This window comes from Echinops telfairi, unplaced genomic scaffold (genome assembly GCF_000313985.2).
Source record: "Echinops telfairi isolate 266 unplaced genomic scaffold, ASM31398v2 ScPeMD7_5868;HRSCAF=6743_0, whole genome shotgun sequence".
NCBI lineage: Eukaryota > Metazoa > Chordata > Mammalia > Afrosoricida > Tenrecidae > Echinops > Echinops telfairi.
In genome coordinates this window covers 8,366,890-8,380,313 of record NW_022109767.1, presented here as the reverse complement: position 1 = coordinate 8,380,313, position 13,424 = coordinate 8,366,890, and the positions used below count along the sequence as shown (strand labels likewise).

Genomic DNA, 13,424 nt, shown 5'->3' with positions numbered 1-13,424 from the left:
CTTTCTACCATAGAGCTGGCTGCTGGTTTCTAACTGTCTACCTTGCAGATTGACGCTCAACACATACATACCCACCATGCCAGAAGATTTAGGGGATGTGATAATTAAGGTTTTGTGTCAACTTGGCTGGGCCATGATCCTTAGCATAGTTAACACTGAATCCTCTGGCAGTTCATGCCTACTAATTCCCATGGCCTCACCTAACACGATGTGATTGCAACCATCATGGCATAAGACTAGGGTGGAAAGCCACACCCTCACGCGGGTCACAACCTGGTGCAATTGATTGCCTCAGAGGTGTAGCCTGCTTCCAAGAGAAGTGGACTCTGCAGAAAAGCGTGCTTGCCTGCATCTGGCTCAACAACCTCTGGTCCTTGGAACTTGCAACAAGAACCCAGTAAATTGCCTATCGATTCTGGGAGGCCTGCCATCTGACCTGCCCATCGTGGATTCATCCACCTCTACAGCCACCAGCCTGGGTCTTGAGTTCATCAGCCCCTAAACTTTAGGGCCTAAAGCTACGAAAGTCTAGTGTACCAAAGCCAAACCAAACTCACTGTTATCGAGTTGATTCTGACTCTCTGGGACTCTACAGGACAGGGTAGAACTGCTACTGTGGGTTTCTTAGACTGTAACTCTTTATGAGAGTAGAGAGCCTCATCTTCCTTCCATGGAGTGACTGGTGGTTTCAAACTGCTGCCTTTTGATTAGCAGTGAAACTCATAGCCACTCTGCCACCAGGGCTCCAAGACAGAGACTTGCTAGCTAGGACAGAAGAATTCTGTAATTATCTACCAAGAGTTGGACATCAACTCCATGTTAGCGCCTTAGCACAAGGATAGGCAAACTTTCTATAAAGAAGCAAGTCATACATATTTTCTTGTAGATCATAGTCTTGGCTATGTTGATACAAAAGCTGCCGTAGACAATAACTAATTGAATAAGCGCATGGCTGGGCTCTGGTAAAACTCTGTTTACAACCACAGGCAGTGTGATGGTGCAGTGCATTAACTTTTTGTTCAAAAATATATGTTGAAGTCGTAAAAATATATGTTGACATCCTAACTCCAGTATTGATGGCTATGACCTTATTTGGAAACAGGATCTTTGGAGATGTAATTTGTTACATTCACACGAGGTCCTACAGAAGTAGGGTGGGTCCTAATCCAATAAGACATGTCCTTTTAGGAAAAGAAGAGATTCAGTCTCAAAATACATCAACCAATAAAAAACATAAGCGATTAGAGTGCTGCTTCTATAAGCCAAGAAGACCTGGGGTGATAAGAAGCCGGAAGAGGCCCGGAAGGATCTTCCCCGGGAGCCCAGGAGTGAGGCTAGCCTGGCCACTGCCTTGTTTTCAGACTATGGTCTCCAACAGAACTTCAAGAGAATACATTTCTGTTGTCATAAACCACCCTGTGCGTGGTACTTTGTTACAACAGCCGTAAGAAACCAATGCAGACAAATACGGCCCATGAGTCATCATTCGCAATTCCCATCCAGAGCCCTGGTAGAATAATGGATGCACGTTGGGCTGCTAATCTCAAAGTCAGCAGTTCAAAACCACTAGTCACTCCGAGGGAGAAAGATGAGGCTTTCGATTCCGGGAAAGAGGTACAGTCTTACAAAAACCACAGATGTTTTGTAAGGCCATAGGGCCACTCTGAGTCAGAATTGACTCGATGGCAGTGCGTTTGACTTTCAGTTTGGCCTCAGAATGTGGTGGTCCCACTAGCAGCCAAGTCTTCCACCTCAACGCCATTGCCAGTGTCTTCCCAACTGACTAAGCCAGAGACAGGTGATTCATATGTGTCCCCCGATATTTACAGATCCCCCCCCAAAAAAACCGGAGTCAAAGTTGGCAACCACGGCTCCAAAATGGAGATACTCACCCCGAAAAATCTGTAGTGAGAATGCCATAGTGGAATATGTATATTCGGGTGACGTGGCATATGGTAAGGTATCCCATTGCTACCAAAAAGGAGTACCTGAAATGGAAAACACAAAAGACCAGTTATTCAGGACAGGAATTCTCTCAATAGATGTCCTCACCATCCTTTCCCCATTTTCCTCCAAATGGAAGCGATCACAAAGTCCAACCTAGTTATGCTACAGCCCCGCCAACTGGCTGGCCTCTCTTTTCCACGCCAGTCTTCTTTCTCACCTGGATCAGTGCAGGGGTCTCCACTGTATTCTGGTTTCTCTAATCCAATGGTACTGCAATAGTTACGCGCTCAACTGTGGTCAGGGTGGAAAGTCAAATCCACAGCAGCTCCCTGGAGGAAGCTGTGGCAGTCAGCTTCAGTAAAAAGTACAATCTTTCAAGCACCACGGAGTGGTCTCCTCTGTCCTCCAGCGCTGCTGTGAGTTGGACCCAACAGCAGAGCAGTGGGTTTGGTTTCACTGCACAGCGTGCAGCTGACAGCAGTGAATCAAACGGTTAGCGGCGACTGAGAACGAGTGGACTCGAGGGTCTTGCACACGCTCCCTCCTCTTCAAAAGCCGGAGTGTTTACCTGATGATCTTCATCATCATTCAAGTGCAGATCCCTCCCTTCTGGGCACACTTTGTGCTCTTGGCTTCCATTTTCTTTGCTTTCTTCCCACCTCCCCAGCTAACTCTCGTAAGGCACCTGGGACCCCTGGGTGGCCCAAATGGTCATGTGCTCCACGACTTGCCCAAACGGTGGTGGTGACAACCCAGCTGAATGCACCTCCAAAAACAGGTACTCTGATCCCAGAAGGTCAGGGCCAACTCTTTGCACATAGGGTCACCCTGTGGCCCAACTGACGCAAGGATGAGTACAATGCACAGCAAGGACTCCTACTCCAAGCTGTCTTCCTCTACCTATTAGTTTATTGTTGCCGTAGAATCAGACGCTTGGTGACCTCACATAGAGAGGGTAGAACTGCTCCCTGGGGGATTCAAGGCCATGTCCTTTGAGGAAAAAGTATACCAGGCCTGTCTCCTGAGGCACATCAGGGTGGGTTGGAACTGGCAACCTTGCTGCTAGTAGTAAAAGGTTTAACCACTTGTGTCACCCTGGGCCTGGAGTTAAACTCCAGTTGAACTGGCACAGCAGTTAAAGGGCTTGACTGCGAACAAGAGGTCCTGGTTTGCACCCACCATCTGCTCCACAAGAGAACGATGTGGCTTCCATAGAGAGGCAAGCCTTGGAAAGCCAACGGGACAGTTCTACTCTTGAGTGGAGGTCCAAAGGCATTGGGGTCTATTCATTCCAGCAGAGGGCTGGGTTTTTGTTGTCATTATTTGCTTGGTTTTTGGAATGCCTGTCAACTAAATCCCAAAATAACACCCCAAGTTCCAAAGAAAGCAGGCTCCCCACCCCACTCCATCCATGGCTAAAAAAAATTTTTTTAACTCACTGCTACCGAGTTGATGCTGACTCACAGAGACCCGACAGAGCAGGTAGAACTGTCCCTGTGGGTTTCTGAGACTGTAACTCTCTATGGAGTAGAAAGGCCTGTCTTTCTCCTGTAGAGCCGCTGGTGGTTTCCAACTGCAGACCTTGAGTTTGGCAGCCCAGTGTGGAGCTAAGCACTATGCCGCCTGGGCTCCTATCCATGGCCGAGGCTTTCAGGACTCAATGACAACCTACTCCTTGCCTACTGCTCCCACTTCTAGTGCTCTGGTACAATAATATAACACATGCAGCGATAATATCAATAGCATGTCTGTCATCTCCAATCCATTGTGACCTTGAACATCCCAAACCTTGACACAGAGTACAAGTTCAGTTACTAGAAGATGAAATAAAGTGAAATGAATACATTAAGTAAATGTTTACATGGCCCAGAAACCTGCCAACTACTACATAAATTCAGAAGGCATTATTTTTTTTCAGAAAACATGACTTTTAAATACAAATATATCATAAAGCAAGGATGATATATATACTGACATTATATTGAAAATCACAAATTCACATGAAAATAACTCATGACGATTAGATTCCACTAAGGCACAGCCATAATGAAAATTCATTTGGTAGCAAGGGACAGATAGATAACATACGTACAGGAGTATGGAAACTCTAAAGTCCCCCTTTTGCCATTATTTTCAAACAAGGATTTTTTTTTTTTTTTGCATCTCCGGGTTAATCTTTATTTAACATTTTTTCAAGCCATTTGGTGAGAAAAGTAAAGGTTAAAAAATAAATAAATAACCCACACCGGTTATTGTGGGAAACTGAGAACCGGAACACATTAGGTCTGTCTGTCTGTCTGTCTGTCTCTCTCTCTGTCACTCTGGTTCCAGTCTCCATAGAAGAGGTGAGCCCTTGCATGCCTTGCCTGATGTTTCTTTAACTTACTCTTCAATGATACCACTGCCCTCTAGGACCCACTCAGCTGTGGAGGCTGGTCGCCCACACATTTCCCTCCAGTCAGCTCTGACTCACGGCAACATCAGGCATGTCGGAACAGAACTGTGCACCACAAGGTTTCCAGTGGCTGTGTTTTGAAAGCACATCCCCAGGCATATCTTCCAAGGCACCTCTGAGTGAACTCAAACCGTTAACCTTTTAGTTGGCAGCTGAGTGCTCACTGTTTGCACCACCCAGAGGCTCCTGAGCTGCTGAGCAAAAACAATCGACTCCCTTAAGAGCAGGAGTCAAAGGATTGGGGCACGCTTGCCTCACACACCTGTTGTGTGTCTTCAGCTCATTCAACAAGATCAAAACAGAAGCACAAAGTCAGCTTTCAGACCCACAAGTGTTGTTCCAGATTCTCCCAGGGCCCCTGCAAATGTGGCCACAACGGCTCCTTCCCTTTGTCCTCAGTAGAAACCAGACTTCTGTCCTTTGCCTCTGCCCAAAAGGGAAAACCGGGTGCAATTCAACTGTTGCCCTCAGACCCCACCTATGAAGGATGCTGCCAAGTGCCGATTGCTCATACAATAGAGCAACACATGCATGCGCTGAGCAAAGCTGGAAAAAAATCTAAGGAATCCAGGAGTGGTAGAGAATGAGTGTATGCTGGAAACCAACCAGCGTGAGTTCATCAAATCCCAACCCTGGCAAAACCGATCTGTGCTGTAAGCAGCCAAGATACGGTTCTCTTCAGAAAGGAGAGGTTGGGGCATGGGAAGCTGCAACAGTCGTCTTATTAACCTGGGTGGGGGACACCTGGGTGTGTTCACCTTGTAAAAATCTATCAAGAGGTATATTTACGTACCTCTCTGGGGGCCTTCACGTCTGCAACTGGGTGGAGGGCGAGGGGAGGGGAGGGAGGGAAGGGATGATTTTTTTTTAAGCCTACCACCCATAGAATTGTCCAAGAAACCATAGATTTAAAATAATGAAATACGAAATCACATAGTCATCTGCGAAATGGTACAATGCCTCATATGCTGTATACTAGACACAGTGGCACCATCTATTAGAACGACCTTGGCTTTGTAGTTGACACAAGCTCCAGTCGTGATGACTGCACACCGTCAAGTTCTCCGGGGAGACCTCCGCCCTAACAGAGACAAACTGTATTCTAGTTGGTTTACAGAAGACAAATTACCGCCTCTGACTTCTGCCCAACACTGCGGTTTGGGAAGGAAATGAGGGGGTCCCGTCAAGAATTCTAAAAGCAATTCCTGGAAACAACCGCCAGTCCCCAACAGTCACAGTGGCAAAGAGCACTCCCCTCCCCTTCTTTGCAGCACTCTTGTGACTGGCCCCTGGAAGTCGAGCAGAAGAATGCCCTCCTTGGGCTTCAAACGTACAAACTGAAATCACGAAAAGCATGGGCCCGAAGAGCGCTTGAAGCACAAACTACTCAAACCAAAACCAAAGGAAACCAGCGCCGGGGAGCCGATACTGACTCACGGGGAGCAAGCCCACGAGTTCAGGGCAGAACCGTGGTCCAGGGAGTATCCAACCCTGCAGGCTCTGACTTGACACTTGACGTGTCAGGGGCAAATCTGCAGGAGTTTCTCCGGGAGTGTGTCTGGGTGGGTTCGAGCCATCAACCTTCCGCTTAGTAGAAGGTTCTCAACTGTTTGCAGGGACGTCCAAAACCCCACACCGGACAGCTGGGCATCTGAGGGGCTTCCCCAAACACACTGCTAAGAGGAGCCAGGTTTCCGGACCCAAACTCCGGCGCCTTTTCCTACATCCATAGGAAACCACGTTGGAAACATTCCTTTGAATGTTACAGTGAGGCCAGCCATGGGGAACAACCAGCCACTCCCGACTTCTGCCAAATTGGCAATGAAAGAAGGAAAGAACTTGTTTGGGACACTTTCCCTGATGGTGGGAAGGGCACAGCCCTCTGAAACCACCGTGTGACAATGCAGGACCGTCGTCACCTGCCTGTAAACTGCTCGGCTCTGCCAGGCCTGGAGGATTCCACTCCTGACCCAAGACCCGCACAGCCAGCCTGGAACTGGCGCAGAAGCAGTGGGCGTGCCTGTTCCTGACCCTCCGGACAGCGGCCACGCCCCACCTGTGTCAGACGTGTGTGCAGAGTGCTGACAAATCACCTTTGGAAAGGGAGCAGGACGTGGTAACAGCACCACTATTAATCATGTAATTGCTTCCAGATCCAAGTTCAGGAAAGACGAGCATTTCCAAACACACACACCAGACACACATACCCCACCCTGAACCTAAAAAAAAACAAAGCCTTTTCCAAACGCCATTCTTTCCAAACTAGAAATGGGGACTTCCTCTTTCCCTTCTGGGAGGGATGACATCATTGCTCTCAAGGAGGGTACTTAGAAGAGAGATGAAGAGAGGGGGACATTCAGGGCACTTTGGGATACTAAACTGAATGACCATGAAAGGTATTTATTTTAACTAATAGAGTTTTTATTAGTTTTTCATAAAAATCTGAGAAAGAAAGGCCACATGAGCTGTAGCATTCCTTTCAAAGTAAGCCTGCAGCCCATACTTGCGTCTCCAAAGTCCATAAACAATGGCTCTGAGGTGGTAGATTGTAATCTGGGTGTCATCATTGATCACCCAAGGCTCTGTCCCTGAACAGCTATGAGCCTGGAGGACATTACATCTATCATGTGAGGCTTTGCTATAATGAGAGAACGTATGCCAGGACTGTAAATGCTAATATTACCTAATATTAGGAAAATTCCTAATGTGTACATTGGAGAAAATGGAAGAAATACATTTTACAAAGTTGAGGAACGTGTGTGTGTATGTATATATATGTATATATGTATATATATATATAATTGCTTATATATATTGCTTCAAGTTTAGGTGACATTGTTATCAATTTTCTAAAACTACTTACTCCCTGTCCTTTAAAGCCAGAAATCGGGGTTCCTCAGGTTTGTACAAGTTACCTCTTAAATAAACAGTCTTGAAATAGGATAATATGCATGGGTGACTTGTAGGATAAAAAAGTTCTTTTATACCATCCATCTGTTACATATCGTATCTTTTATAGCACATTCAGGGCTCACTTTTTTTATTACATATGGATTACACTGGTCTTCCTAATATACATTTGCCAAGTCTAAAGAAAAGAAAGTTAGGTTTTATGTGAACTTCCCTGGGCCAGGATTCTCTGAAGTGTGGCAAGAAACCCCCGTTACATGATCTAACACAACGAAATCAACTCTGTATGCAGCGGACAGCTATAGTGGCGTGTAGTCCCCTCGCCTTGTTCAGGTTACAGTCTTGGTGCAATTGCAAGAAGACTCCTTTGGGGCGTGATCTGCTCCTCTTTAAGCAGACTGTGGAAAAGCTGGCCATTTCTGCTGGGTCTGGTTCATCAATCTCCTGCCATATTGTCTGCTGATCCCAGGAGCCATCAGCAGACTGCCCACCCTGGATTCATTCAACTTTGCATCCACCAGCCTGTGATTCCTGTTTTGTCAACCCCAACAGCTACAAGAGTCCAGAGTAACCTCTAATTAACATCTGACCTCTGGGTATGAACTGAACTGCTTACTCACTTTCACAAGGCATTCCTTGACATAATGTCTTTCTAGACACCTACACATATACGCATCATTGGGTCTGCTTCTCTAGAGAACCCAGCCTCTCACAGCACTCAAAGCAGACAAACAGTGTACTAAACTAAAACTAAACTCACCACCATGCAGTCGATTCTAACTCATAGTCACCCAATAGGACAGAGTAGAACTTCCCCTGTGGGTTTTTGAGGATGTAAATCTTTACAGGAGCACAAAGCCTCATCTTTCTCCCTCAGAGTGGTTTCAAACTGCTGACCAGCAAAATGCTATTTGAAAGAGTAAAGTGGAGGACATTTCTATGTAGAGACAGTGCAACGTCAAGCCTTGATCCCTGCAGAAGTATATATGCCACAAACCTACAAAACAGCATTAGCAAGTTTAATTACTTAAGTCTTTTTTACATTTATTAGTCCTGCAAATTCTGAAACTAAAGCATTTAATTTGAATTCATTTCTTTTCCCATTGGCCATCTTCCAGAGGGAGGAAAACAAACAAACAAAAATTACAATTAAAGCTGTATTTAAAATTCAGGAAAAGTAAGTAAGTGTATGTGTTAGTCCGGGTAGACTAGAGAAATAAATCCACGGACACACATATGTGTACAGGAAAGAGCTTTATGTACAAGAGCGATTGAATATTGAGAAACAACCAGTCCAGTCCACATCAAGTCCGATATTAGCCCATATGTCCAATACCAATCTATAAATTCCTCTTCACACTCACGAAACACATGCAATGACGCCGATTGCAGGAAGATCACAGGCCAGTGGGTGGGAAGTCTTATGGATCTAGTGATGGTGGAAGCATGTCAGCATTAGCACTGGTGTGTCTCCACATGGCTCCTCTAGCTCCAGGGCTCTAGCATAGCTCTATGTGTCCTGTCAACAGAAATGTCTCACGGGGAGCATCCGTGTGTTCCACCTCCAGCACACTATTTATCTCTTTAGCGCCTCAAGTGAGGTCATCAAGCTGTGGCCTGATTGACAGGCTAAACTCCACCCCTTCACTCTTAAGTTTCAAGTTGGCAACAGATTATGTAACTACCACAGCATAAACTGGATTCAAATGGATCTTTGAAGGTGTGACAGTATTCCTACTTCTGCTGTAGTGCCGTAGCGCCCTCAAGACAAATTTATTAAGCTTAAAATCACACTACTTCCTCTTTAGGGCACCAGGCATTCCAGTACCTGCTCATGATCACAGGACCACCGTGTTGGTTAGAATGATTGAGATTTCTTTTAGTACATTTGCTTAAAAGTAAGAGGGTGATTATCAGAAGGTGTGAAGCACCAGTAACATTCACAAGATATGCAGCAATGACACAACTGAAGTAGACGGTCATTAACAAATACTTGTATTTTGCCATGTTTATAATCCCAAACAGGTTGGAATGCTAATAAGGAGGATTTGCAAAGACTTTGAACGGCAGAGTTATCCAGCAGCTTTTTGTTTTTTCAGTAATGACGAACTGCTTCAATGATACCGTTATCGTTGCTGTTGGGTGCCATTCTCCATGGCCTGGATACAACACAATGAAGCACTGCCAGGTCCCGTGCCATGCTCACAATTGTGTGGGAGTCCACTGTGTCAATCCATCGCCTTCAGGGTCCTTTTGCCTTTTTTTGGCAACGCATGATGTCCTTTTCCAGGGACTGGTCTTTCCTAAGTCCAAACTATGTGAGACAGAGCCTCGCCATCCACGCACGCTTCGAAGGAGCATTCTAGTAATACTCCTTCCAGACTTAGCAATGCTCGTCTCTGCTTCTCGGGGGCCCTTTGAGCTGATTGAATAGTCACACTGCATTGACCCCCAAAGTAGATGCAGCAATAGTTGGAGGGTGGCAGGGTGACAGGAAAAACAGGAAAAAACGTGAAACGTTATATCATTAAGGTCTTTAAAGTCTAAAATTGTAAACGACTTAAAATTTCAAAGCCTCGCAGCCCATAGCGGTCGGCATACACGGTAAGCAGACGTCCGTGTGTGGATTGAGGGCTTGCACCATGGCGTGGTTTTGTGGTTCTGCTAACACTAGAAAAGACAGGGGACTGTGTTGAACTGACAGGGTCCTATTCTTTGCGATTGCATGTGATCTGCACTGGTTGCAAGTCTCTTGAATTCACTTACTGTCCTTTAGATGAAAATACTAACTTTGCTTGAGTGGGAGCAAGAGAGGCGATATTCTCCAGTCTTGGTACGTAAGGGGTTCATGGTGGAACAACCACAACTGTCTTCCCACAAGACAGACAGACAGCCATTGGAGTGCCAAATACAAGAGAAATCATCTTCTCTTAGCTTCTCTGCACACGTCTTCACGCGAGTCTCCGGTCTTCGCACCATCTTCAGAATGAGCTCTTTCTTTGCTAAGAAAACTCGGGTTGTCGCCATCTGCTGAGGAGTGATGGTTGATGTAGTGTTTGGTACAAATATGATCAGGAACGTTAATGTTCAACTGAAGTAGCTCTTCACAAATAGCCTATCTAACTCGTGTCCTCAACTACAATGTCCTTGAGGCTCTGGCAGCAGTCCACATTCTAGACAGCTTGACGGTCCCCGACCTTGATGCAAAGGAGAACACACACACACACACCATCATTTTCCAGTGAGTGGGGCCAATACCAATCTCAGCATATGTTCAAAGCCTCCCTCAGTAAAGCAAAGTCACTGTGGCACACTCTGGTGGGGGCAGCCCAACCCTGAGCAGAGGACAAATGGATGGATTCTCCAAAGCCTTTTCTCCTGTGAGCAGATGTGATCGCTCATCAGAAAAACATACCCTTCTGTTCTCAGAGTGGTCCTCTATTGCGAACGTCACACATCTCTGGGGGCAGAGCGATCACGAGTTGAATAGTTCAAAACCACCAGCAGCTCCTGGGGAGAAAAAGGGGACTTTCTACTCCTGTAACGAGTTTCAGTCTACCCTGTCCCAGCTGGTTCCTACGAATCAGCAATGCGTTTTGAGGGCTGGCTGGTGGACCATGCCCTTATCGAGAAAGATTATTGAGCATGGTAGATACTTTTTAGGAAGCTTCCCTTGGACACCTCTAAAGATTGATTCAGATATGACAAAATAATGATTTATAAATGATCAAGGGTTCATGAGGGAGGGGGAACAGAGGAGGGAGGGGAAAAAAATGAGGACCTGATGCCAGGGGCTTAAGTGGAGAGCAAATGTTTTGAGAATGATGAGGGCAATGAATGTACAAATGTGCTTTACACAATTGATGTATGTATGGATTGTGATAAGAGTTGTATGAGCCCCTAATAAAACGGTTAAAATAAATCAATAAATAGATAAATGATAGATAGATAGATAGATGATAGATAGATAGATAGATAGATAGATAGATAGATAGATAGATAGATAGATAGATATTGATTCAAACACTAGATTTCCAGGCGTCCTCCAGGCATTGACGAGCTACTTCTAGAAAAACAGTCCAGTTGCAGTGCTGGGATCCAATTTGGAGGGTTCTGTGGCACCAAATGCTGGCATCGCAGTCACTGTTGCTGGGTCCTGGGCCAGCCCGTCTTAGACCCCTGGCATTGGGATGGGACCTAAGTCAGAATGTTTCCCTGGAAGGCTGCTCTGGACCTCCCCTGGCTCAGCAGGCACCTCCATCCATAACAGCAGGAACCTCCCTGCCGCTGCTCCCCCGCCAGGGGCCTGGCAGTGCCCCAGCCGCCAGGCTGCCAACTCGTCTGCTGACTATGAAATTGAAAAGCCTGCAAACAAGGCTCCCTCAAACACCAGAAGACTGTGCTCACAGAGGGCTGTGCAGTGAACAGGTAGATTGCTTAGAAGAAGGGACGCCATTGTGGTCCGATTCTGATGAATCGAAAACTCTTCCTAGGGCTGAAGCAAATGATCCGCTGCTCAGAGACAACAGAAGACGCCATAAAAGGGCAAATGGCTTTGAAAAGTCTTTCCATCGTTCATTCAGTAAATATTTATTGAGCCCTTACTTGGGGCCAGAGACCGTTCTGGATTTGACTTTGCTGCCAGGAACCAGAGGGGAAAGCCTTCGTTATACGGAGCTCACATGCCAGAAAAAAGGTGGGATTGGTACATCACTGGGCTTCCAGCCAGACATGTCGTGGAAAATGGAGACGCTTCAAATGCACAGCCAGGTATCGCAGGGAGCCTCCAAACAACAAGAAACCCCCACTCACAGCCGTGGCGTTGCTTCGGACCACAGAATGAAGTGACGTCAGTGTCTCAAAAATCAAAGGACAGAAAGGATCCGAGTAAGAACAGCCCGTCCCACTTCCCCAAACCGCCTACAGCACATACTGACAGTGTGCAATTAGCTGAGCTGTAAGACTTATCATTTAAGAGGAACAGGTATTGTCTTACACAGGAAAAGACAAGGCACGGACATATCATCTGGATGAGGGATTTGGACATAATTGGATCCTCCGAGCCAAACAACAACAACAGCAAACCCCACTCACCGCAGTGAGTCCCACTCAGAGCAGCCCTGCTGTGGGGTCCCAAGACTGTAATTGATACTCAGAAAGCTATCACCCCAAACAAGTTAGTCAACATGTCCATCCACCCTACCCCCCACCCCCCAAGATTTCTTCTCCATGCCCCTCTGAAGTTCCTTTCACGTCTTCTGCACCTCCTCGTCCCAGGTAACCTCACTCCCAGAGGTCTGCCGCGATGAATTTATTTGCCTCTTCTCTTGGAAGAAGTCCATGGTTCCCTTGTTCCAGCCTGGTTCCTTTGAAATTCAGCTGCAGCCTCTGCCTAAGAAGTTCCTCCCTTTGATGGCTGAGTCCTCTTCCCTTGCTCATATGTGGGCTGTGCCCCCGGTCTTTGGCTGAGACAATAGAGCTCCATGGGCATCTGTGGACAAGTCTTGTGGGGGGCACAAGCAGGCTTCTGACGACCCATCAGGCCTCAGTGGACTGCCCAGGGCCCATGCATTTTGCCTACTTTGGTTCATTAGCTTTGTTGTTTCGTTAGAATTTGACAGATTAACTCGCCTTCCCTGCTTTACTCCGGAAGCTGGAGCCTCATGCAATTCTCACTGAGCTGACTGAAGTCAAGGGAAATATTAAATCTACTTGCGTAGGAATCATGAAGATTTCTATCGTGTGGTTTTTGTGTGATTTGTTTTTATTTCCTTGGCAGTAAACATTCAAACGAATAATTAACTTGTGATTTCCAGCCAGAAAACAGGGATCTTTTAACAAATAGTCACACTGAAACATATTCTTTGAGTCCCAGGGGGAAGGCAAGAGAAAGCGGCCTACTGTGCGCTCGCTGTGAGCATATTGTGGTGACGCTGACCAAGGGAGCAGAGACCGGCGGGGGAGGAAGACTCCATACCTCCTCTCACCCAAGTTGCAATAATACTGATGTTTAGTCACCAATACTCCCCTTACCCTTGTTACAATACTTTCAACGTTGCTGCCCTTTTTCCAAATGTATAAAAACCCCTTCCTTTCTTCGTTCAAGGAGGCA

The 13,424-nt window shown here is 46.4% G+C and overlaps 1 protein-coding gene across 1 annotated transcript in view; it reads right to left on the bottom strand.

The window, feature by feature from the left end:
* The window catches only part of MBOAT1 (membrane bound O-acyltransferase domain containing 1), a 92,389-nt gene that overhangs the window by 71,618 nt on the left and 7,347 nt on the right, over positions 1 to 13,424 (bottom strand). The window contains exon 3 of the mRNA XM_013007200.2: positions 1,893 to 1,988. Coding sequence (XP_012862654.2) covers positions 1,893 to 1,988 — 96 coding nt within the window. The remainder of the gene's footprint in view (positions 1 to 1,892; positions 1,989 to 13,424) is intronic.